The sequence below is a fragment of the Muscardinus avellanarius genome, assembly GCF_963383645.1.
Source record: "Muscardinus avellanarius genome assembly, chromosome: 7".
Classification (NCBI taxonomy): Eukaryota; Metazoa; Chordata; class Mammalia; order Rodentia; family Gliridae; genus Muscardinus; species Muscardinus avellanarius.
Genome location: NC_137793.1, coordinates 3,651,347 through 3,677,136, shown reverse-complemented (window position 1 = coordinate 3,677,136; position 25,790 = coordinate 3,651,347). Strand labels below are relative to the sequence as shown.

At 52.9% G+C, this 25,790-nt stretch overlaps 1 protein-coding gene across 1 annotated transcript in view; it reads right to left on the bottom strand.

Moving 5' to 3' along the window:
- Window positions 1-25,790, bottom strand: part of ACSL6 (acyl-CoA synthetase long chain family member 6) — a gene marked incomplete at both ends in the record, with an annotated part of 59,205 nt that overhangs the window by 13,694 nt on the left and 19,721 nt on the right. Inside the window, 15 exons of the mRNA XM_080699362.1 lie at window positions 246-334; window positions 5,425-5,497; window positions 6,827-6,922; window positions 9,155-9,289; window positions 9,553-9,687; window positions 10,992-11,069; window positions 12,378-12,451; window positions 17,867-17,918; window positions 19,222-19,254; window positions 20,186-20,364; window positions 20,793-20,892; window positions 21,196-21,297; window positions 21,540-21,604; window positions 22,141-22,255; window positions 24,721-24,941. Coding sequence (XP_080555488.1) covers window positions 246-334; window positions 5,425-5,497; window positions 6,827-6,922; window positions 9,155-9,289; window positions 9,553-9,687; window positions 10,992-11,069; window positions 12,378-12,451; window positions 17,867-17,918; window positions 19,222-19,254; window positions 20,186-20,364; window positions 20,793-20,892; window positions 21,196-21,297; window positions 21,540-21,604; window positions 22,141-22,255; window positions 24,721-24,941 — 1,547 coding nt within the window. The remainder of the gene's footprint in view (window positions 1-245; window positions 335-5,424; window positions 5,498-6,826; window positions 6,923-9,154; window positions 9,290-9,552; window positions 9,688-10,991; window positions 11,070-12,377; window positions 12,452-17,866; window positions 17,919-19,221; window positions 19,255-20,185; window positions 20,365-20,792; window positions 20,893-21,195; window positions 21,298-21,539; window positions 21,605-22,140; window positions 22,256-24,720; window positions 24,942-25,790) is intronic.

The window sequence follows — 25,790 nt, the reverse complement described above, 5'->3', positions numbered from 1 at the left end:
CATCTTAGTGTATCTCTCTGTGACTTAGTGAGACCCTGTTTTGAAAATAAAAAAAATAAACAGGGCCGGGAATATAGCTAAGAGGTAGAATGCCCCTAGGTTCAAGCTCCAGTACCATCCCCCAACAAAATAAAATAAAATGGCTTTGCACACAAGTAGAAAGAAACAGTCCCGCCCTGCTGTCTTGCTTGTTTAACTCACTACACGCAGCACCAGACGCGAGCGACCAAATCCTTTCAGCTTACCTCCCCCTCTCCTTTGTGGGCCCAGTAGTTGAGCTCCTCCACGTCGACCAGCTTGATGTGATTGCAGGGCAGAGGCGCCCCCACGTGCCCTGCAAGATACCAGGGCAAGATGGCATCTGTCACGGCCAGGCCGGCGTCAGCACCAAGGAGCCTCCACCCGCCCTGTGAAATGCCCGAGGGCCAGAGAGGGACCCGCACAGCTGTACAAAGGTGTTTTGTCACAAGCAAGCGCCGATGCTGACACAGCGTTCTGGAGAGCGCGAAGGCCAGCCTCTGCCTCGGACGCCGCGTTACCCGGGTTTTGTTGTATTGTTGTTTTGCACCGGGTTTTGAACTCAGGGCGGTCTGCCTCTGAGCTACATCCCCAGCTCTATTTTACCTTGAAACAGGACCTCACTAAGCTGCTGAGAGCCTAAGTTGCTGAGACTGGCCTCTAACCTGACATCCTCCTGCCTCAGCCTCCCAAGTACTGAGATTACCAGCATGTGCCAGCATGCCTGGAATTATACTTGGCTCTTAAAGAGCAAGACAGGCCCACCTGGCCCAGCACCAGCCAGCACCGGGGCCTTGGGATGAGCTGGGGTCTTACATTCATACCAAATAAGTGGTCAGGATATTATTTATTTATTTTGAAGAACTGGGAATTGAACCCTAGGGGCATTCAACCTCTGAGCTGTACCGCAGACCTATTTTTTATTCTTTACTTTGAAGCAGGGTCTCACTAAGATGCCGAGGGCCTCACTAAATAGCTGAGGCTGACCGCGAACCTATGACCCTCCTGTCTCAGCCTCCCCAAGTACTGGGATTACAAGTGCGCGCCACCATGCCTGGCCTGATCAGAATATTTTATTTATTTATTTATTTATTTATTTATTTATTTATTTATTTATTTTTAACAAGTTCCAGGCAGCATCCTGGACCTTTTTTTTTTTTTTTTTTGATACTGGGGATGGAACCCAGGGGCATCCTATCTCCAAGCTACACCCCTCTATACCTATTTATTATTCTTTATTTTGAAACAGGGTCTCACTGAGTTGGAAAGGGCCTCACTAAGTAGTAGCTGAGGCTGTCCGCAAACCGCAATCCCCCTGTCTCAGCCTCCCTAATGCTGGGATTACAAGTATGAGCCACCATACCCAGCCTGGTCAGAATATTTTAACAAATGCTTACATTAAAACATTTTTCTCACCGGGCGTGGTGGCGCACGCTTGTAATCCCCGCACTTGGGAGCAGAGACAGGAGGATCGCGCAGGTTCGAAGCCAGCCGCGTGCGCTGGCTTAGGAGACCCTGTTTCCAAGTAAAAATGTAAAAATAGGTATGGGAGTGTAGCCCGGAGGTAGAAGGGCTTCCAGGAACCCCAGTACCACACAAAAAACAAAACAAAACAAAACCCCCCAAAAAACAAAAACATTTTTCCCAGCTTAAGAGACCCTGGTTTCAAATAAAAATATAAAATAGGTGTCTGGGAGTGTAACCCAGAGGTAGAAGGGTTTCCAGGAACCCCAGTACCACAAAAAAAAAAAAACCCAAACATTTTTCCCACTGCTAGATCATACATCTTGATGTAGGAATCATAAAATATAAGCATCATGGCTTTTATTCTAGTGACAAGCCTGTTGGTTAATATGCATAGGATGACCTAGAAATCTTATTCAGTTATGGGTTCTAGCCAGAGATGGTGGCATATACCTGTAATCTCAGTGTTTGGGAGGCTGAGACAAGAGGATTGCAGGTTTGAGGCCAGCCTCAGCGACTTAGCAAGGCCTTGTTCCAGAAAATAAAATAAGGCTAAGGGTATAAGGCTCAGAGGTATAAGGCCCCTGGGTTCAATCCTTAGTATTCCCCACAAAGAAATAAGCAAGTAAACTGTGGACTCTGCCTCAGTAGGCCTGGGATGAGGGGTAAAAGGACATTTTCATACGGGCATCACAGTAATGTTCTATACACTACACCTCGAGTAACAGGAATAACAACAACAACAAAAACCTGGGGTGAGGAAATCACCTCCGGGGAGAAAAATAACCAGGTTTCCATGTCTAAACTATCCCAACCCCAAATTATGTCCAAGCCATTTTCTAGGCACTGTGGTTGCTTCCTATGATTGATAACTTGAAGGACTTTTTAAACAGGCGCTGGCCAAGGTCCTGAAAGAGTGAATTTTGTCTACAGAGGAACTACGCTGTGACACTTGGGTTTCTCTTTCACCAAAGAAGCTCGATGCCAAAGCTTTTATGATACGCACATAGATGTCAATACTCTCACGTGCCACAGCCCTCTAGGTTTTTATGGTAAGAATGAAGAAAAATCAGAGCCAGGCATCGTGCCGCACGCCTGTAATCCCAGGACTAGGGAGGCTGAGACAGGAGGATCTCAGGTTCACAGCCAACCTTAGCAATTTAGTGAGGCCCTGCTTCAAAGTAAAAGAATAAAACAGGGCCGGGGTGTAGCTCAGAGGTAGAATTCCCCTGGGTTCCATCCCCAGTAACACACACACACACGCACATGCGCGCGCGCACACACACACACACACACACACACACACAAAGAATGAATAAAAAAACCAACTCTGTGTGTGTGCGCGCGTGCGTGTGTGTGTGTGTGTGTGTGTGTGCGCGCGCGCATGTGCGTGTGTGTGTGTGTTACTGGGGATGGAACCCAGGGGCATTCTACCTCTGAGATACACCTCCAGCCCAGTTTTTTTTTTTTTTTTTTTTTTTTTTTTTTTGGTGGCACTGGGGGTGGAACCCACAGGCTTTCTACCTCTGGGCTATACTTCCAGCCCTCTTTTCTATTTTATTTGGAAACAGGGTCTCACTCAGTTGCTGAGAGCCTCACTAAGTAGCTGAGGCAGGCTTTGAACCTGTGTGCTCTGGTCTCAGCCTCCCAAGCGCGGGGATTACAAGTGTGTGCCACCACGCCCGGCTCCCAGCCCTATTTTTTATTCTTTGTTTTGAAACAGGGTCTCACTGAGTTGCAAAGGACCTCACTAGCTGAGGCTGGCCACTAACTGTGATCCTCCTGTCTCAGCCTCCCAAATGCTGGCATCACAAGTGCATGCCACAGTGCCTGGCTAGAACCCAACAGTTAAAAATAATCCAGAGGATGACAGAGAGGGAAGAAGAAACATATCTAAAAGGAAGCATAAGCGTGGTTACTAAATATGATGGCAGCAATGCGGAAAAACAAAATCAGTGGCCCAGGACCTTCAAAGATGGTTCCTGAAGAAGATTTTTCAGGGGCAGAGTGATCAAAAAATGTACGTACAGACTTGGCTTTATCCAGCTGGAGTTTTAAGACGTGAATTCACAAACAAATGCCTCATAAACCGAGCGTGGTGGCGCACGCTTGCAATCCCAGTACTTGAGAGGCTGAGAAAGGAGGACCACAGGTTCGCGGCCAGCCTCAGCTACTTAGTGAAACCAACTTAGTGAGACCCTGTTTCTAAATATTTAATAAAAATAGGGCTGGGGGTGTACCTTGGAGGTAGAATGCCCCCGGGTTCAATCTCAAGTGCTGCAAACAAAACAAAACAAAAAACAACGGCAAAAAAACCCCTAGCCGGGCGTGGAGGTGCATGCTGGTAATCCCAGCATTAGGGAGGCTGAGACAGGAGGATCATGGGTTTGCAGCCAGCCTCAGCTACTTAGTGAGGCCCTTCGCAACTCAGTGAGACCCTGTTTCAAAATAAAAAGACTAAAAAATAGGTGTGGGGTGTAGCTCAGAGGTACAATGCCCCTGGGTTCCATCCCCAGTACCGCAAAACAAAACAAAACAAAACAAAACAAAAACCCACAGACACAAAAAACTGCTTCCACACTTGGCTTGGCCAAAATATGATTTCAATGTGGAATCCATTGATCTTTTTTCTAGTACCTTAAGAACTCTGAAAGGAGGAGACAGGAGGATCACGCTGGTTCGAAGCCAGCCTCACTGGCTTAGGAGACCCTGTTTCCAAAAAAATATATAAAAATAGGTCTGGGAGTCTAGCCCGGAGGTAGAAGGGTTTCCAGGAACCCCAGTGCCACAAAAAAAAAAAAAAGGAAAGAAAAGAAAAGAAAAAAAAAGAAAGAAAGAAAAGAAAAAGAACTCTGAAAATAGTACTGCATTTGTGGGCTTTTTCGCATAGCTTTTCCAGTTTGGAGTTTAGCAAATTAAAGTACCCAATGTAGCCCTGGGAAGCTGAAGGATATATATATATATATATATATATATATATATATTTTTTTTTTTTTTTTGTTGTTAGTGAGTAATTTTTTTTTTTTTGGTGGTCCTGGGGATTGAACCCAGGGGTGTTATACCTCTGAGCTACACCCCCAGCCCTATTTTATTTTTTTATTTTGAAACAGGGTCTCTCTAGGTTGCTAAGAGTCTCGCTAAAGTGCTAAGCTGGCTGCAAACCTGCGATCCTCCCTTCTCAGCCTCCCTAGTACAGGGATTACAGGGGCGCACCACCGAGCCAGGCTTGGTGAGTGCCTTTCAACTTCTTCTAGTATCTGCTCTCAATGCGGTGATCCCCTGTTGAAGGATAACTCTCTTTAGAAAGAGGGTGTGGAAGGGGCTGCTCCTTGCTGACGCTGCTACTGCCTTTGACATACTGATCACGAAGTCATTCCCAAAGGGCCTCTGGAGCGGTCCTTGAAGAAACAGTGCTCCGGTCTCCACTGACCTGCCTCTCCTTTGCAAGTCACACTCAACTGATGGCCTGTTCTTTCACTCCCAAACCAGGTGTGAAACACCAGAAGCAAGGCCGTGTGGTATCCAGAATCCATAAAACCCAGCGCACTGGTATTATAAACATTTGTCCACCTGGAGTTTTGTTTCGTCATCCATTCCTTTTTGTATAATTTCTATTGATTTGAGGCCAGCCTGGGCATCTCAGTGAGACCCTGTCTCAAAAAGTAAAAACAGGGCTGGGGAATGTAGCTCAGAGGTAGTGCATCTCCCGGGTTCAATCCTCAGTACCATAAAAAAGGAGAGACAGAGAGAGACAGAATACAAAAACAATAAAAAAAAAAAAAGAAAAATGTTTAACAAAGAAAACACCAGATCTATACTATTACAACGCAGACATAGCTACCCCGAGTGTTTTCCTACGATTTTTCTTTTCTTTTCTCCCAAGTGTACACGCGAGTTCGCTTTGCGGGAGGCAGCCTCAGCGCCCGGGTCGGCCCCACCTACCTGAGGTCCAGTCTCCCGGCGTGGTGAAGGTGCACCCGGCCGTGCACTCGGTTTGGCCGTAGCCTTCATAAACCTTCAAGCAAAACATGGGAAGCACCCTGTGGGATCGGCTCCCCCAGCGCTGCCCGGCTGCTCCTGGTGAGGAGGGGGCCTGGAGGGGCGGGGCTCCAGGGGAAGGCTCACAGACAAGAAACGTGGCCACATCTGCTTGCGACCAGTGCTCTTCTGACCGTGGCACTTAGGAGATAACGGTTATATAGTTTGCGATAAAGATATCTGACCTTTTTTCAACCATTGGCTCTGTTTTCCAGTTGGATAAATGTTTATTAAAGATAAGCATTTTTTGGGGGGATGGGGTTACTGGGGATTGAACCCAGGGGCGCTTTACCTCCAAGCTAGACCCCCCCACCCAGCCTTGTTTATTTTGAAACAGGGTTGCGCTAAGTTGCTGAGGCTGGCCTCAAAACTGTGATCCTCCTGTCTCAGCCTCTCAAGTACTGGGATTACAAGCTCGTACCACTGTGAAGATAAGGATTTTAAGTCCACTACTTGTCCACCAATTTTGTCTTTGTAAGGAGCTCCTCTTCAGAGCCCCTCGTTTGCAGGCATACAGTGTGGGGAGCGCCTGCCTTTGGAACGGGTCAGCCCATGTTGGCTGCAATAGCAGGACAGTGTGAGGGCTCTGTGGCTTCTGATACCTAGCAGTTCGCACACGCATGATTATAAAACAGACACGTTTATGGTACGTGAAACCCACCAGCCACAACCATGTCACAGTACCCTGCAAACGAAGGAACTTAATAAGTATTAATTGAATGGATACCAATTTTAGAGATTATAAAACCTGCTGAGCCAAATAACTACCCATGAGTTGGGCACACTGGCGCACGCCTGTTAACCCCAGCAGGATCACAGGTTCGAAGCCAGCCTCAGCAACGTAGTAAGGTCCTCCGCAACTTTCAAAATAAAAAAAATAAAAAGGGCTGGAAGTGTAATTCAGAGGTAGAATGCCCCTGGTTTCACCCCAGTACCAAAAAGGGAAGAAAAAAAATAAAAAAGAAAGAGACCAAGGAAACAAAAAACCCTGACATCGAGTGGGTTTCACCCTCTTCCTCATGGCCTTTTTCTAAGATATTGGCAGATATTTTGCAGGCTGGCAAGTGAGTACAAACACCCAGGTTTTCTAGAATGGTCTAGAAAGGCTATCTAAATGCTTTTGCAAAAGGCTATTCTGACTTTCAATGGTTCTGGGCTTTTTTCATTCTTTGGAGAGGGAACATTTATCCCCCCCCCCAAAAAAAAAAACTTACCCTAGGGCTCTATCTCTGTAGAGTAGAGGGTATATATTTTCCTGCCTAACATACATCCCACTGGCCCCAGAGACGGCCATGCATGACAATACCTGACACCCCAGAGCTGCCCGGAGGAACCCCAGGACTGTCGGCGAGGCGGGGGCCGCGCCAGTCACGATCATCCGCACACGCCCCCCAAGGCTGGCCTGTGGGAAGAGAGAAGAAGCTGCCGGTGCGTGTGGTAGCGAAGAGGTGTCCTGGCCATCCGAGCCCCGCGAGAGCAACCTTTAATAATTAGAACCTACCTGGATGGTCGGGGTTGAAACCAAGAGAAGGCCCCAAGCCCTCCCCTTTGGATGATAAACCTCACCGGCCTACAACTCAGCCTACAATATGACCAGCTTTGTGTGTGTGTGGTACTGGGGTGGAACGCAGAGGCTTTCTACCTCCGGGCTATACTCCCAGACCTATTTTATATTTTATTTGGAAACAGGGTCTCACTAAGTTGCTGGAAGCCTCACTAAGTAGCTGAGGCTGGCTTCGAACCTGTGCCATCCTCCTGTCTCAGCCTCCTAAGCGCAGGGATGACAAGCGTGCGCCACTATGTCCGGCTATTTATTTATTTTTTATGCTAGGGATGGAAACCAGGCTCTTGCGTGTGTTTTAGGCAAGTGCTCCACCACTGAGCTAAATCTCCCACCTCTTGATCAATTCCTTTATCACTTTTGAGATAAGTGCCTTTACAGTCTGTGCGTCATTTCAAAATACTGGTTTTCCTTCCCTTAAAATATACAGCTGCTTCCTCAGCCGCCCGCCTTTCACCGGCGCCCAAAACAATTACTTAGGACAATTTCTTCCAACTTCCATCTTGATGGCGTCGCCTCCTCTCTCTTTTTTCATGTATAAATCAATAGCATGCTTTATTTACTATGCACTGCAGAGGACAAAGAATACTTGAAACGCTTTGTTTCAGTAAGCTGAGCCAAGAGAGTTTAAATATTAATTTTCAGAGCTAAAAGTAGAGTAGCCAGAGAAGAACAAAAGGGTAATGCTACTGATTAACTACAGATTCCTTGGGAAATACTGAGCTTGAAGACCTTAGTGGCGACACAGAAATGGGTGATTCCAGATTGGCCTGGCTTGGATCATGATAAAGCGACAGGAAACAGGCAAGGAAGAGAAGATTCCTGGCTGGCTGAGTAGAGCCTGGGCATGCTGGGAGGCCATTCTGGTGAGGTCAGAGGGAAAGACAAGGGAACCTGCGGGCCCCAGGAGCATCTTGGTGGCACACCCAAGGGGGAAGCCACTCCGATACCCACGAAGGTCGAGAGAACTACTTCCCAGGGTTTTTCTTGCTGGTTGGCTTTTTGCACAGATAACTCTTCTCCCAAAGAGAAAAATGACCGCCTTAAGGTTTCAGTGAAGCCGGGCGTGGTGGTGCACACGTGTAATCCCAACATTTGGGAGGTGGAGACAGGAGGACAGGAGGAGGCGGAGACAGGAGGTTTGCAGAGTCTCAGCTACTTAGTGAGGCTTTTTGCAACTCAGAGACCTTGTTTCAAAATAAAGAATAAAAAATAAGGCTGGGGGCTAGCTCGGAGGTAGAGTGCCCCTGGCTTCCATCCCCTGTACAAAAAAAAAAAAAAGATATCAGTGGTCAGCCGGGCGTGGTGGCACACGCTCGTAATCCCAGCATTCGGGAGGCTGAGACAGGAGGATGGCAGTTCACGGACAGCCTCAGCTACTTAGTGAGGGCCTTGGAAACTCAGTGAGACCCTGTTTCAAAATAAAGAATTAAAAAATAGGCAGTTTGAAACCAGCCTCGCTGGCTTAAGAGACTCTGTTTCCAAATAAAAAAATATAAGCCGGGCGTGGTGGCGCACGCTTGTAATCCCCGCGCTTGGGAGGCTGAGACAGGAGGATCGAGTAGGTTCAAAGCCAGCCTCAACTACTTAGTGAGGCTCTCGGCAACTTAATGAGACCCTGTTTCCAAATAAAATATAAAATAGGTCTGGGAGTATAGCCCAGAGGTAGAAAGCCTCTGGGCTCCACCCCCAGTACCACCAAAAAAACCCAACAAAAAACAAAGCAACAACAACAACAAAACAAATAAAAAATATAAAGATAGGTCTGGGAGTGTAGCCCGGATGTAGAAGAGTTCTATCCCCAGTACCACCCAAAAAAATAAAAAATAAAATAAAAAACAGGGCTGGGGGGTATAGCTCGGAAGTAGAATGCCCTGGATCCCACCCCCAGTACCACAAAAGAAAAAACATTTTTTTTCCCTGCAGTTCATGGATATCAGAGTTTAGGCTTTGATCTCATGAGCAAGTTGTCATTCCACAGATGCTAGGCCAGGGGCCACTTCTCCTCTCCTGGCAGTGCGCCCACCTGGACACAGGCGTCACCCACTCTAGGATCGCTCATTCTCTTCTCACCTGAATCTTGTTAAAGAAGAGCTCGTCCCAGATACTGTTATTCCTGATGATTCCGCTCTGGACCTCGGCCTGCTTGCGCCTCGCTGCAAACTCCAGTAGCCAGCGCTTGACCGGAGTGTCTGCCTGGCAGAAGATCTGAGACACACCGGTTGGAAAGAGCCATCAGGGCCCGAATGCCCACGTCCAGACATGTCCCCAAGGGAGAAGGCCCAGACTGCCCAGCAGAGAAGCCAGCACTATTGTACCCGGCAGGAGGGCCTCAAAGATGCGATAGCAGGCGCGGGAAGAAAACAGAACAGGAACAAGGCGTCAGGGAAATCAAGAGAGGAGACAGCTTCCAGGACATGGGGCGGCAGGTTCTGTCCACCGGCCTGGGCACCGACTCCGGCGTGGCTAACCTTGTCGTACATCCGATTCAGCAGCCGTGGGACCACTGGGAAGATGGTGGGGCACAGAGCCTTCATATCATCAGACAGGAGGCGGATGTCGCCCTGGAAGAAGCCCACTCGTCCTCCGTGGCAGTAGACGACAGACTGAAGGGAGAGGACAGGAAAGGCGACCCTTAGGGCGGTCACTCCTGGGCGCGGTCCAGCGCTTTCCAAGCTCCTGCCCTCCATGGGGCACCGCGACCCAGCCCAGCTCTGGCTGCTGCCAGACCTTCTCGCTCCCAACCTTCATTGTTAAGTTCAGCTCAGGCCCAGGGAGAAGAGACAGGAGACAGAGTGGAGTCCTGAGCGTTTGGGAGGTAGCAAGTAGCCATTCCACTGGTGCCTGCCCCCAACACCCGCTCCCCAACCCTGGGAAGGGCCTCCCTGGGAACACAGGCCTCTGAGATGTACTACACGACATAGTACATCTCTGCTCTGGGTCTGTGCAAACACTCGCTGGCTTTTTCCCAGGGACGTCTCTGCACTGGAGCTGCTGCCGAAGTTGGCTGGGGGTGCTGTTTGGTGGCGGAGCAAGGGGCGTGTGGCTGTCCTAGCGGGACGAGGAGCTCACTGAGGCCTTCCAGGGCTCCTTTCTCCAGTGCTCACGACAGCCCTAGAGAGCAGGTGGTGGCACCGCTAACCCTCCTTCACAGGCAAGGACTGCAGAGCTCACCGTACTTCAGGCAAATGACAAGCCCAGGCAGGGTCGCAAAGCTACTTGCTAGTGCCCGCTACAGTGAATCCAGCCCGGGAGCCGGAAAGCATGCCCTGCTACGCCAGGCTCCCCGGCGGCACGTGGGAAGAGGCTTAAAAGTGCGGCCAATTCACAGTTGGGCCCCGAGTAATATATGCACAGGGAATTTGCAACCACCACCACAGATGGGCCCTCCCATCACGCTCTGTACCCCCGCAAGGACTGTCTCAACCTAACAGGGTCTTCATCTGCAGCCGGGGCGGTCTGGTTCCCCATCATGACTGCTTATTCTCTCCTTTAGGAGTCTGGGGGGGTCACAGAGTTTGGGCGTGCTGCTGCACAGAGCTGAGACGATGCACTTGTGCAGAGTCGTCATGTTCTGGGGTCTCTCCCAGCTGAGGAAGACCCACGGGCAGGCCCGGGCAGGCCCAAGGTCTTCCCTGGGGCCTCGGGCCGCTCTGGCCTCTGTGGCACCTTCCGTGGGTGGGGCGCTCTGGTCCTATTTCACACCGCCAGGGACCAGTGACACCCTGCGGGGCGGCGGGTTCGAGGCATGGACGGCGCCTCCCTGACGCAGGGCCTTACCTGTACCATTCGCTCAAACATGTGTGCTAAAGGCAGATAGGAAAAGTGCACATCCGCCCAAGTGGGAGCCCACTGACTCTGCAAGAAAGCACAGGGAGCCCAGCGAGTGCCGGTCAGGCGGGCGTCTTACCTGGATCACTCTCTCAAACATGTGGGCCAGAGGTAGGAAGGAGACGAGCACATCGTCCTGTCTCGGGAAGATCACTTTCTGCAGGTGATGGGCATGGGAGACAGAAAGGAAAGAAACACTGACAGGAAGACAACGAGAGAGGCGTCACACAATAAAGAGAAACGTGGGCCTGGAGGGGCGGGGGGCGTGGAGAGATGTCAGAGAGAGGGAGCGAGAGGAAGCGGGGGAGGGGAGGCGCCGAGGGGGAGAGACAGGGCAGCGTGGGAAGGGGCGTGTTAGGTGGGCCACTGGGTCTAGGTTATCTTCAGAAGCAAAGGGCCACATGAAACACAGAAACCAGCAGAGCCAGGCTCCGCAGGGAAGTCTCCTCTCGGGGCGGGGGCTGCACTCCATCAGGGCGGTCAGCACCAGCCTGGCTCGCCCCCTTCCTCCCTGCCAGTGTGGGGTCTGCCCCGGGCCCCATGTCCCCAGAATCCCAGGGCCACCTGGACAGAGATTCAAAGGGTCTTGGCTTCTCAGCACTTTCCAGGGCCTCTTCCAGGGTAAAAGCCCTAAGTCTATGCCAGCTGTATCCTGGGTATGAGTCCGGGACAGAGAAGGAGACGAGGCCAAGCCCCAAACGGGCGGCTGAACCTGGCTCCACAAGCCACAGCCCGGAGTCAGGGCCGTGAGGGTTCCTAGAGGGAGCGAGCACGTGCACGGACGCCCTTGCTGTCCCGGGCTCCCCTTTGGACCAGGAGCTCCCAAGCAGCTCCGGAGTTCTCCAAAGCACGGGACTGTTTGGAGCCGTGGCTGCGCTGGCACACCTGGCAAGCACGTGGCCAGTGGATGGTGGAGACAGTCTGACCTCTGTGGAAAGGTACGCTCCTGGCTCCTGAGGAAACTGCAGAAAATACTCACCACCCCTAGGAGGTCTCTTTGCTTAGCTGGTCAGGCCAAGGGATGAAGCTTTTGGGGGGTTTAGGTTTACCTTTAAGTACAGCCTTAAAAACTAGAGGTTGCCATTGTCTCTCAGACTCTAGGAGTCCTCAAACACAAAATGACCGAATTAAACCTTGACCTACTTGACCAAACACGTTACCAAGGGCTGCTTCCTAAATGAAGGCACGCAGGCCGCAGGACTGCTCTCTTCATGTGTGAAGGTAAAAAACAGGCGTCCATGTTTCTCTCTCTGTCAGTTATTTTGCTTAGCAATCGACTGCATGCTGGTCGGGTACGGATCGTCCCCGTGTTGGGGCTTAAAAGTGGCTGTCAAAGAGGGGCTGCCTATCGAGGACAGAAACCCGTCTGGATGGCAGCCCGGAACACAGCGAGACCCACCCCAGCCGACCCGCTGAGGCCTGCGCTCGTCCTGGAGACGCCTGGGGGTGAGTCGACTTTATTCACCTCTGTCACTTTTAGGAAGCCGGAAAAGTCCGCCACCACGTTGCCATGGGTGAGCATGGCGCCTTTGGGGTTTCCTGGAAGCACAAGGCAAGAGCAGGAATTAGCTGGGCTGCAGTCGGCGGCCCCAGACCCGGGCCGTCCACCCAGGAGTTTGAGAAACACAGCTGCTGCTTCGGGGCTTCCTCTCCTGCACACCAAGAGCACCTGCTGCGTGGTGCCACGAGACCACGTGACACGCTGGGCGTGGTGGTGCACACTTGCAATGCCAGTACCTGAGAGGCCGAGACAGGAGGATCGCAGGCTTGCGGCCAGCCTCAGCTACTTAGTGAGGCTCTCAGCAACTTAGTGAGACCCTGCTTCAAATAAAAGAATAAAGAGTGGTGCTGGAATGTAGCTCAGAGGTAGAATGTCCCTGTGTCCAATCCCCAACACCAAAAAAACGGTGATGTGGCCTCCCAAATAAAATATAAAACTGGTCTGGGAGTATAGCCCAGAGGGAGAAAGCTCCTGGGTTCCATCCCCATACTACACCACACACACACACACACACACACACACACACACACACACACACGAACCTCTTAGGTACATGTATGTGTAGTGTCTAATAAAGCTTTTAAAAAATCCCAGTACTAGGCCGGGCGTGGTGGCGCACGCTTGTAATCCCCGCGCTTGGGAGGCAGAGACAGGAGGATCGTGCAGGTTCGAAGCCAGCCGCGCACGCTGGCTTAGGAGACCCTGTTTCCAAATAAAAAAATGTAAAAATAGGTCTGGGAGTGTAGCCCGGAGGTAGAAGGGCTTCCAGGAACCCCAGTACCACCAAAAAAAAAAAAAAAAAAAAAAAAAAAAAAAATCCCAGTACTTGGGAGGCTGAGACAGGAGGACGACAGTTTTGAGCCCATCCTCAGTAACTCAGCAAGATCTCTGCAGCAACTTAGACCCTGTTTCAATAAATAAATAAATAAATAAACAAATAAATAAATAAATAAAAAGATGAGGAGTGTAGCTTAGAGGTAAAACACCCACCCCAAAAAAGAGCTCTGTCTAACAGATAGCTGTTAATATATCTTCCTTTTGAAAAGAAAAAAAATGCCATGTGTTTTTTTTTAAATAGAAGCTCCTCTCTTCAAACCCAGACACATAGTAAGGAATTTCCCAGAGACATCTCTTAGACAGAGACCCTCGTGAGTCCTGAAGCATCGGCCTGTCCCCTGCCCTGTGACGCGCTGCTTGGCAGCTGCGGGCCCAGGACGGCATCTCTGAAACCACAAGGCACAGTGAATCTTTCCTCTCTCAGTTGCTCTTGGGTGCTCTGGTCACAGGAGTGAAAAGCCGACGAATACAGTCATCTTTGCTCCTGGGCGTGAAGATGGAAAAAGTGCCCACCGTGGTGCCCAGGGTGAGATGGGTGGAGGGATGCAGGCTCCACCTGCCCTGCCGCTAAGCCCCCAGCCCAGATTCTGAAAGCAAGAAAGGAGGGGGCTGGGCAGTGCCTGACTACCACACCCGGAGCTAGGTATGAATGAGAAGTGCCTAGCCTACAGAACTTGGGCTTTGCCCGGCTGGTGGGCTCGCTCCTGCCTAACAACCGCAGGCTGGAAGGCCTGAGAGTCTTGAGAGAATCGTCTTCACTGACGAAGACCTCAACATCTCCACTCCGTTCAGGCCCAGCACTTCCAAGAGTTTTAGCTATTCAATTCTGCTTAGATGAGCCCTTTTCTTCACCAACATGAGGTGAAAAATTCATAGGCTCGGCCCCCAAAAGGCTGCAGGAGGGAATGAATTTTCGGAGCAGCCTGCAAGGTCCGGTTAGGCGCGGGGGATGAGTCATGAGAACTGCCTGCTTGTTTCCTGACTTGGAACAGACGTTGGACCTCTGGCAGCATTTTTTCCCCATCGTGGTAGAGAACATCTTCCACGAGGCTCGTGCAGAGAGACAGCAACGAGCCTTCTCATATAGACGGGCTGCAGCCACGCCGCAGAACCCACCTGTCGACGCACCGCTGCTTCTCTCCTTCCTGGGGCCACCTCAGTGAGGGGCACTGCCACTGGTCCCAGCATCTCAGTAGCAACATCCCTTCCACACACAAGAATTAAATATATCCTCTGTGTGTGTGTGTGTGTGTGTGTGTGTGTGTGTGTGGTCCTGGAGATTGAACCCAGGGGCACTCTACCTCCATGCTACACCTCCAGCCCTATTTTATTTTTATTTATTTTTTTATTTTTATATGTATGTATGTATGTGTGTATGTATGTATGTATGTATGTATTTATTTATTTTGCGGGTCTGGGGATGGAACCCAGGGGCTTTCGACCTCGAGCTATACCCCCAGCCCTATTTTTAATTCTTTATTTTGAAACCGGGTCTCACTGAGTTGCAGAGGGCCTCACTAAGTAGCTGAGGCTGTCCGTGAACCACAATCCTCCGGTCTCAGCCTCCCAAATGCTGGGATTACAAGCGTGCGCCACCACGCCCGGCTTTTATTTTTATTTTTGAAACGGGGTCTCACTAGGTTGATGAGTCTCAAAACTTGCTGAGGCTATCCTCAAACCTGCCATCCTCCTGTCTCAGCCTCCCAAGTACTGGGATTACTGGCGTGTGCTACCACACCTGGCTCCTTAAATAGATTCATCTAGTGTCCACGGAAGCCAAGGCTTAGAAGAGGTCAAGTCATCCTGAGCTGCACAGCAGGTGCTCTGAGATGTGCCAAGGACACCAACAGGGGCTCTTGTGGCGACACCCTTTTGGCACAACCTGCCCTCTGCTGAGCCCGCACCTGGAGTCCCCTCCATCATTCCTCCAGCAGCAGCGGCCGGCTGCCCTTCCTTGCCTACTCTTCTTCAAAGCAACATTTTCGGCCTCACCATGATCCTCCGTGCCTGCGGGCCTCTCTTCTGGAAACACCCTTCCTCTCTTCTCTGCAGCTACTGATGCTTCAGGATTCTTAGATGGGCCTCCTCTGGGGACCCCACGAACCCTGCTGTCCTGACGTCTCAGTGCACAGACACCCCTCAGGGTCCTCGTTCATGAGGGAGGCTGACCCTCCAGGCAGTGTCCGCACAGTACTGTGGCTGCCTGCTGGTGCAGGCTGCTGGCTCCCGAGCACAGGGCGGGTCTTTGGTACATCCCCACGTTCTCTACTGTAGGTCTGACGCACGCACAGTGGGTGCTCAAAAAAGGAGCGGAGTGAATCTACATAAATTAGAATATGCATAAATTATATGCCAAAGACACACAGACTGAGAAGAGTGTGTTTCCTAGACCACTGTATGAGGATAATACATCTTTACCGTCATCCAGGGGACTCAGCTTCCCAATATGGGGTACATTACACGATTTCTCTTTTGGAGGGGAGTTCTGATTCCGGAAGAGTTAATAGTTATTTTGAAATGAACAACCAGCCCCCAGCTTGCACCTCCTCTTCCTGGCCTGATGGGGCTCCAAAGCGCTGACTTATTCTAGGAGGTTTCCACTGTATCTGGAAGGAAATCTTCCTGGAATGACTCCACAAGCACAAGGGCCAAAGGTCAAGTTCATATCATATTTGCCATTGTTCCTCACTGAAAGAACAACACGGCCCTGGACGGGGCAGAGAGCCGGCGTGTTCAGCCACAGGGAAACTGCAGCTGGGCTGTGACGCTGAGACACCGCAGCTGACGCGGCGACAAGATGATGAATACCAGAGGCCCAGCCCGGGCTCAGCCTAAAGCCAAGGAAATCAAGTGCGTGCCCAGGCTGGGCGGCGTCAGGCCAAAGGTCTGCTTATGGCTCCAGCTCTGCCCTGGCACCAGCCACAGCTGTGGAGGGTCCCCCAGCCTGGGACCCCCCACTCACACGCCGATTCCCAGGCTCCATAGGCTCTGCTCCCTCCACAAAGGGCTGGGGCAGGCTGGCTCATTTCCCATTGTGGATCCAGAGTCTGGAAAGCACTGACGTGATGTCTACCCTCGCCAGCCGGGCGACGGCACATTTCTGTACTGTGACGCTCTTTTCCAGAAACAGGGGTGGCGTCTGTGACCAAGTAACCCGCTGAGCGGCTGAAGGCGCTCTTGGGAGGCAGGGCTCCGAGGCCGACAGTAATCGTAGTAACCTGGTCCTCAGAACCATGCTTCACACTGTGAAACTCAAGACAGAAAGACACTGGGAAACTTGAAAGAGCCAGGGGAAGCCAGGTGTGTGGCGCAGCCTGGGCTCCCAGGACGTGGGCGCTGACGTGGGAGGATGGCAGGTTGGCATCTGCCTCAGCGAGTCAGTGAGATCCCACGTAGCTTAGCAAAAGCTTGTTTCAAAACAAAAAGTAAAAAGAGCCTAGGTGGAGCTCAGAGATAGGATGCCCCGAGTTCAATCCCCAGACCTCCAAAATAATGAAGGAAAAAAAAAAAAAAGGAGGCCAGCTAACCCCGCAGGAGATTTTTGAATTCTGGGTTGGCTCTGGGGGTCGGGTCCTGAGAATGAGAGCTGCTACTTCTTTGCTGAAAGGGTTTAGCAGAGTGCAGTGGGAAAGCTCTGAGCCACGTGAATGAATGGCAAAGGGCCATCCCTGTCCAACACGGCCACGCTGCTCTGACCCACTGGTGTGGATAATCCTGCTTGTGGGGCCGGGCAAAGGTCTGCACAAAGTCTTAGCAGCTGCATCTGTGGACGATGTGGGGAGCCCCAGCTCACAGTCCATTAAGAGGTACCCTCAAAATGGGCCAGTCCTGGGTCAGGAGCAAGATGGCTGGAAACTTTGTGCCTTTTGGGGGCAAAGCCAATGACTTCCTGCATCCTCAGATGAAATGGGGTACAGCAATGCCATTTCCGCTGCATCCTCTCCTAAGCCTTACCCATCATCTCAAGGCATTCACATGCCATCCTACTGGGCACTTGCAACCGCCCTCCTCACTGGCAAAAAGTTCACAATGATGGCAGAGAAGCGAGATGGCTGGTACATAGAACTTCGGCAAAATGGCGGAAAAGGGCCTCAAACTCAGGCACTCAGGCCACACGCCCTGCAGTCCTTCCAAAACCCTTAACACAAAGGCCGGGTGGGAAGCAGAGGGGCCAGAGCAGTTCCCATGAAGCAAATGGTCCAGGCCGGGCTGGTGGCATGCCCCTGTAAGCCCAGTACTTGGGAGGCTGAGAAAACGAGGGTCGCAGATCTGAGTTCAGCCTCAGCAATTTAATGAGCCCCTCGGTAACCTAGAGAGACCATGTTTCAAAATAAAAATAACTAAATAAAAAGACTGGGAGAGTAGTTTGGACGTAGAATGCACCTGGGTTGAATCCCCAGTAAAAAAAAAAAAAAAAAAAGGAAATGAGCCCATGAGAAAAGTCCTTTCCCCAGCACGTGAGCCAGCTCTGGGAAGTGCCAGGGCCGCCTCCTGCTCCTCCCACCTGCATCTGGACACCTGTCCTGTGCTGCACCTGGAGCCAGGCCTGGGGCAGCTCAGCCCCTGACGGAGGGTGCCAGAGGCTCCCGGAGCCATCTGCCTGGGCCTCGGCTTACCTGTCGTGCCGCTCGTGAAACACACAATGGAGAGGTCTTCAGGCCGCGGGGGCTGCAGGGTAAGAGGAAGCGTGTGAGGCAGGGAGCCCAGGTGCGGCTTCCCCGGGTCTGAGACGCCTGGATCCCCTACCCTAGCCTCCGCGGGTGCGTGCTGGGCGTGTGCGCGTGCCCGTGTGCTGCAGCTGGAAAGGCAGGCAGGCGAGCTCCAGGGAGGGGGAGTCGGTGTGTGGACATGGATCTGTCCCACCAACCTCCCGCCCGGCCCCGCCGCTCCCCGGCCTAGCCCGGGCTGAATTCTCCTAGCTGGGGGTGGGCTGCAGCAGCCACATCTGGGTCTCAACCAAACCCTCACATCACCGGGCATGCTGGCACACATCTGGAATCCCAGTACTCAGGAGGCTGACATGGGAGGGTCGTAGGTTCAAGGACAGTCTCAGCAGCTGAGCAAGCCTCGCAGAGACCTCACCTCTCTAGTGGGTGTGGCCTTCCCATCTCCTCCCTCCACCTGGGCAGCCTGGGGGTCACGGGTGTGGCTCAGGGGTTGAGCCCCCCATTGCCTAGACTGCGGTGCTTCAGGACCTCGCCCTGGCACTGGGCACCTGGCCCTGGAGTCTGGGGAGGAGCCCGTCTGCCCACAGAGGCTGGCTTCCCAGAGGAGTTGGTGCGAGTCGAAATGGAAGGGTGAGCACGAGTTCTCCAGGTGAGCTGAGGGGGAGATTCTGGGCGAGGAACTTTCTGGACCCTGGCACAGAGGTGCAAGACACAGGGCGTGCTGAGGGATCGGAGCCTGGCGCATGGGACGTGGGCAGAGACCCAGGGTAACCTGTGAAGGGTCCGGGGAAGCAAGGCTGTGCCCTGCTCAGGCCTGGGTGTGAGGAAGCTCACCGGGGGTGGTGAAGGTCGCAGGTAGGAGGAGACGGGCCTCCTGAAAGCCCTAACCCCATGCCGTGTCCACCCAGGGGCAGCTCTCCTCGCCGCGACTGGCCCAGGGCAGGACCACGCAGGGATGGCACGCAGCAAAAAGAGCCAAGATGAACAAAGAGAGCAGGTGCTAGACAGCTCACTCCATTCCAAGGGTTAAAAAAAGACTTCCCAAGAAAAAGTTACTAGAGAGCCAACGGTGGCCAGGACTGGCTGCCCCGTGTCTCCCTCCCGAACATCTGGCTCCTGCTCCAGGCCCTCCCACAGGAGCCCTGGGCACCGGGCAGGCAGCCAAGGCTCACGGGAGTTAGCTGCGTGATTAGCAGGGCAGGGTGGCCTGACTTCTCTACTGAGCCCCATGCACAGGGCGGTGCTCTGTGAGGACAGACCCTCCCTGCCGCCTTACTACACAGACCTGCAGCGGACTAGCTTACCACAGGAGCATGGAGATTCTCTCGGCCACAGTCCTGAAAGAAGAAGAGACTGCTTTCACACGCTCAAAGGTTCTCATCAATTAAAACAAAACAAAATCCGCACTCTGGGCCTTTTCTCATGCACCAAGCCAGACCTGGACCACGGTGGCAGGTATTACTTGGGGGGCCTCTCCCCAGACATCCATCTAGCTTGAGACTCCCGGGAGAGAGGCAGGACGTCGGAGTGGTGGCTGGGGTCCTAGGCCCACCCCCTACTTTACAGACAGGGAGCCCAGGCACATGCCTGGGGCAGCGGGTTTGGGCAGGCTGGGCCGAGGTGTCCGTGGCACATCTGGAAAAAAAGCCTGGGTGGCTCCGGCTTCTGGATAAACATTCAGAGCTGTGCCATAGATACAGGTTTCCAGGGCAGGTGTGGCTGCTGAAGTCGCAAAGGGGCCAGGGTGCACGGGCATGTCGGGTACACTGAGGAGGTGCAGAGAGCTGGAGGGCCCAAGGGCCTAACTCCAAGAGATCCTGGGGGGGAGGTGTCCTGGGGGGGGGGTCCTACAGCTACAGAGCAGGCCTGAAGTCCTGGAGGCCAGGATGTCTCTGGGGATGTCATGCCCAGAAAAATCAGTTCTGCTGGCAGCTGGGAGTGATTGGGAGTGATTGGCTAGAACCCAGGACTCCTTAGGTTCCTGTCTACAGTCCTGAGGCACTCACAAGACACAAGCTAGGAGGCAGAATGCCCCAGAGGCTGTGAGTGTTTCACCACTAGCACCCTCTCCTGCTCCTTGGTACTGGCACCATTAACTGTGCTGGCCACAGGCACCAACCCCAGGACTCCTCCACCAGCCCTTGAAAAGCCTGGACTGTCTCAACACTGATGCACCTTGGTGCCCCCAAACGACCACCCAGGGCACGAGAGGGACAGATGACCCGCAGCTCTGTGACTCGCCAGTGACGGCCCGACGCAGGCACTCACCTCCACAGCTTGCAAGGACTTGATGAGCACCCCACAGCTCCGCCCCCTCTCTTGCAGGGAGTCCTCAAAGGGGTCCATGAGGATGACCAGCTTGAGTCCCGGCGTCTCCTTCCTTTCCACGTGCTCCAGCAGAAGCGCAGCTTTCTGAGGCTTATCCACGATCACAGTGCTGATGTCGGCTGCAGGGACCATCGAGGAGTCAGGCTGTGCGCGCACCGGGCAGCAGTACACGGGCCGTGTGCGTCACAGCTTGTGGTTAAGTGAATACGGGAGGCTGGCTGCGGGAGCCGTGTGCTGTGTGCAAAGGCCTGGGCCGTGGGTCCTGGCTGGAACCAAGGGAGAAGGCCAGGGAGTGTCCCGTAGCCGGCTCCTGGCTCTCCTTTGCTTCAGACCCCAGCTCTGCCCTACCGACTAGGCCAAGCTGCCACGGACCTTAGAGGGTCGTGGCCCACGTGGAGGCTGGGCCGGCTCCTTGTTGGCATCCTGGGTGAAGCCCAGTAGGGACAGCTGAGATTCAGGAAGCAAGGTGCCTCCTATGGATGTCAGACAATCGCATACCCTGAGAGGCTGAGGTCACTGCTAATAGCAGAGGGCCTGGGGCGCTCACCTGTGTTGATGATGTAGTGGATAGCCCCGGGGCCCAGGGTGTCATACAGCGGGACCACCACCATGGAATACGTGTAACAGGCCAGCTCAGCAATGATCCACTGTGGAGACATAAGTCAGGTGGGGGAAGGAGAAAGGGGCTGCACCTCCTTAGGCCAGGCAAATAAGGCCCTACTCTAGGTCCTGTGACTGCCGCGAGGAATCCTCGGGGCTGACAGTCTGTGCCCACTTGATTCTGAAACCCCTAGGTCTCATACCCGAGAAGCCCCAGATTCATTTCTGGGGTATCACTCCTGATGAGCCATAGCCCCAGGGCCTCCCAATTAACAGCGGGGGCAGAACCCTTCCCTGTTCCCGACTCCTACTCTGCTGGAACCTCAAGAGCCATGGGGGCAGGTGCTCACCTCCGGTCGATTTTGTGCAAAAACACCAATAAACTGGTCTGTGCATGCTTTGCAGTTGTGCTGGAGAAGGCCTGATCCCAGGAACTCAGCCCTGTTGGCCACCTGCACACGGATGTGGGAGAGAGGAGTCAACAAGGGCCTCCTAGCGTGGGCGATCCCCGTGGGATTCCTACAGGTCTCACAGGCCTTCCCGAGTCCCCACCCAGCCACGCGGAAGGCCCTCAAGGCTACTACCAAGGGTATGGCAGGTCAGAAGGAAAAATAGACCCTCTGGAAGCCAGCAGGGTGCCACGAGCCCCTCCCCGCGCATGGGCGGACGGGTGGGCCTGTGCTCTGTCACTCACCTCCTGGTAGGAGAGCCACTGGTAAGGCTGCTTGGGCTTCCTGAAGCCGAGGCAGGGGCCATTCCCTGCAGAGAGACAAGCAGGCTTTGTGCCAGGGAGAAGGGCAGGTGGGTATGCCACCTGCCCCTGTCCATCAGGCACCTGGATGGACATGCCCTGCAGTGGGCATCCAGGTGTCAAGTGGACTTCCCCCAGCTTCTGGCTAGCCTGCGGATGTCCAGGAGGGCCCAAAGCACACAAGCATGCTATCCACACAGGGACTGCATGATGCAGTGCCTAGTCCCCGTCATGACCATGTCCCCACTACACACTCAGTAAGACAGGGACACCCGGGGGCCATAGGAGAAGGTGGCAGGCTCTCTCTGTGACCTCCCCCCTTGGCATCATGCCCTCAGGCACCCAGACATCTCAAAGGCTCAAGTTCAGAGCTCTAGCAACCAGGCAGCCCTAAGGGCTGAAGCAAAGCCAGCCCTTCGCCACACAATGCAGTTACTCCCCTGATTGGTGGAGGCGGCCCAGGAATTGCTTGCCTCTGCTGAACCTGGCCCTGCCCACCCGCCACGCCCATAGCACCTGCCCATGCCTGCTGCGGCCTTCTCACCTGAGATGCTGAGCCCACGGCGGAACACCTGGTACATGGTCCGGGCATCGTCGTAGTAGTGGGTAAGCAGCTGAGAGTCACCCCCGATCACAGATCGCCGGGCCCCACCGCTGTCCTATGAGCCAAACACAGGCAGAGAGGCCAGCTGAGGCAGGCGGGAAGGCTTCCTGCAGCGCACGTTCATAGAGTCTGCACACAGCCCGTGCACGCCCTCGACGCTACCGGGACGAATGGACGCAGGGCAGTGTAACTGTGCTTCAGTCACACACGGCAAACATGTAGCAGTCTGTCACCAGGCCAGCTCAAGGAAACACCTGGAACTTGTACTAGCTCTTCATATACGCCCATAAGGTGGGACGGAAAGTATTTACCAGAGCCAACTATCCTGTGGCATCAGATGCCCCTGGGTTCTGCCCCCAGTAACGTTAAAAAAAAATCCCGGACGTGGTGGGCACGCTTGTAATCCCCGCGCTTGGGAGGCAGAGACAGGAGGATCGCGCAGGTTTGAAGCCAGCCCTGCTGGCTTAAGAGAACCCTGTTTCCAAATAAAATATAAAAATAGGTCTGGGAGTGCAGCCTGGAGGTAGAAGGGTTTCCAGGAACCCCAGTACCACCAAAAAAAAAAAAAAAAAAAAAAAAAAAAAAAAAAAGAAAGAAAGAAAGAAAGAAAGAAAGAAAGAGAGAAAGAAACAGGTCTAGGGAGTGTAGCCTGGAGGTAGAAGGGTTCCATCCCCAGTACCACCAAAACAAACAAACAAATAAATAAAAAAACACAAAAAACTGCTAAGAACCACGCAGCTCATCAAGGTGTGTCCAGGCTGCCAGCCAGGACTGCTGGTCACCAAAGGCCATTCACCGCCACTCCGCCAACCACCCAGCCCCGCTCCACTGCCCAGGGCCCAGCACCCTGTCCCAAAGCCACCACAGGCTTCGTCTCAGGAAGAACACCCTTAGGATCCAAGGCCCCATGGTGCCCGGGCCCGCCCCACCAGGCAGAACATTGCCATGTCTGTGGCCGCCAAGACGCAAGGTTGTGAACACAGGCAAGGCATGCAGCGCCGTGTGTATTGGGATATCATCCGACAGCCGGGGGAGGCACATCGGTATCTGTGCCTATGGCTCGGGCAGAGCCATTAGCACAGGCTGCCTGGGGAGGAGGGCGATGCTTTGTGTACGCCCTTTGATTTCTTGTGAACTTGCGAATTACTATCTGTTCAAAACACGCAGGGCATATCTTTAAAAAAAAAGGTGAATTTTTTATTTTTATTTTTAATTTTTTGTGGTACTAGGGATTGAACCCAGGGGCATTTTACCTCCGAGCTAGACGCCCAGCCTGATTTTTTTTTTATTCTTTATTTTGGAAAAGGATCTCACTAAGTTGCAGAGGACCTCACTAAATAGGTGAGGCTGTCCTCGAACCTGGGTCCTCCTATCTCAGCCTCCCAAGTACTGGGATCACACGCCACCATGCCTGGTTCAAAAGGTAAATTTTAAAAGGGCAAAATACAGTCGGGTGTGGTGACGCATGCTCGTAATCCCAGCATTTGGGAGGCTGAGACAGGAGGATCATGATTTGTGGACAGCCCGTCTACTACTTAGTGAGGCCTTTTGCAACTCAGCGAGGCCCTGTCTCAAAATAAAGAATAAAAAAATAGGGCTGGGGTGGAGCTCAGAGGTAGAATGCCCCTGGGTTCCATGCCCAGCACCGCAAAAAAATAAATAAATAAAAATAAAAAAATAAGTAAATAATAAATTTTTTTTAAAAAAAGGGTAAAATACATTCTTTAAGTTTAATCAAGAAGCCAATCTCAGCCAGGCATGGTGGTGCACGCTTGTGATCTCAGCACTTGGGAGGCTGAGACATGAGGATTGCAGGTTCGTGGCCAGCCTCAGCTACTTAGCAAGGCCCTCTGCAAGTTAGTGAGACCTTGTTTCCAAATAAAGAATAAAAATATAGGGAGGCTGAGACAGGAGGATCACAAGTTCATGGCCAGCCTCAGGTACTTAGTGAGGCCCTTCGCTATTTTGTGAGACCCTGTTTCAAAATAAAGAATAAAAAATAGGGCAGGGGGTGTAGCTTGGAGGTAGTATGGCCTTGAGTTCAATCCCAGTACTGGGGGTGGGGAGAACACAAAATAGGGCTGGGGGTGTAGCTCATAGGTAGAATGCTCCTGGGTTTAACCCCCAATACAGAAAGTAAATAAATACATAAATAAATAAATGAAGAAGCAATAAATCTCACCAGTCCTTCCAGGCTTAGCCTGAAATGCATGTATCTGGGCACAGGAAGAGTAAGGGAGGGAACCGAGATCTGCTTAGCCTGCGGAGGCCCCAATGAGCCAAGGACCCCTGCCTGAGGAGCAGGCAACCAGAGGCCCAGGGCAAGGTCAGTCTCTATCCAGGGACAGCTCATGGGAAAGGCAGAAGGACCACTGGGAGGGGACGCTGCCCAAGATTGCTTGCTGCAAACTGGCTGCCAGGGAACCCCGGGATTCTTGGGGCCATTTTAAGCCAGACAAGTCACAAATTTGGCTCGGACCCACGTTGAGATGCCCATCCTCTGTCCCCGTCCCCGCTCACCTCCACTTCTTCGGACTGCATCAGGAGGTCACACGGTGGCTGCAAGGCCTTTGGCCGGTGAGTAAACCAGTAGACAAGGATAGCAGCCAGTGCGCCCATGCTCACCAGGGTGGTGGCAGAGAGGCTGCGTAAAAACTGGCCTAAGTCGCCCAGCTCGGGCAGCCGCAGGACCCGCAGGATCTCCTGGCTCTGCATCTTCTCCAGAATTGAGAAGAAAAACTCTGTAGGAGACAAGAGGCAGATGAGGGTGGAGACCCCACTGGCAAGCTAGCGTGGGGTCCTGGATCACGGCGGCCCAGGCCCGGGCCGTTTGGGGTGCACCGTCTCCTGGTGCAACACAGCACATCCTAGAATCTGGCCACCTGGAGAGGGCCTTTCCCTGAGAGAGGCCAGAGCCCTCGCCTCTGAAACCTGACAGACAACTGAGCACCACGGCTCAGGCCCCGGGCAGCGGTGGCACCGCCCTTCCTGTGCGACCGTGGACGCAGCACTTATTTGTTGCAATGGTTTGGATCTGGAATGTCCCCCAAAGCTCATGTGTAAAAGGCAGGTTTCCAATACAGCAAGGGCCAGAAGTGGGAGCATGGCCTTGAAGAGCACATCTGCCGGATCTCCTGCACGTGCGCACGCTCACTCGCCCTCTCTCCTCTCTCCTCTCTCTCTCTCTCTCTCTCCCTCTCTCTGCATCCCAGCTGCCAGGACCTGAGTGACTTTCCCTTGACCCGCCCCGCCCCACCACCATGATGCTTCTGTTGCCTTGAGGCTGGAGGCCCTGACTGAATCTCTGAAACCACAATCCAAAATAAAATCTTTCCCCTTCTAAGCTGCTCTTGTCAGGTATTTTGGCCGCAGTGATGAAAAGCCAACTGATACAGTTATCTTTGCTCCTGGAAAGGGCAGCAGGAAGTGCCCATCACAATGTCCCGGATGAGTGGGGTGGAGGGATGCAGGCTCCACCTTTAAGCTCCTAGCTCCAGAAGACCAGCCCCAACAGGTACCTCCAGGCCTCTTGACACAAAGGAAATCACCTAGCTAACTCTTTAAGTACCCCGGCTCTGCAGCACAAGCTG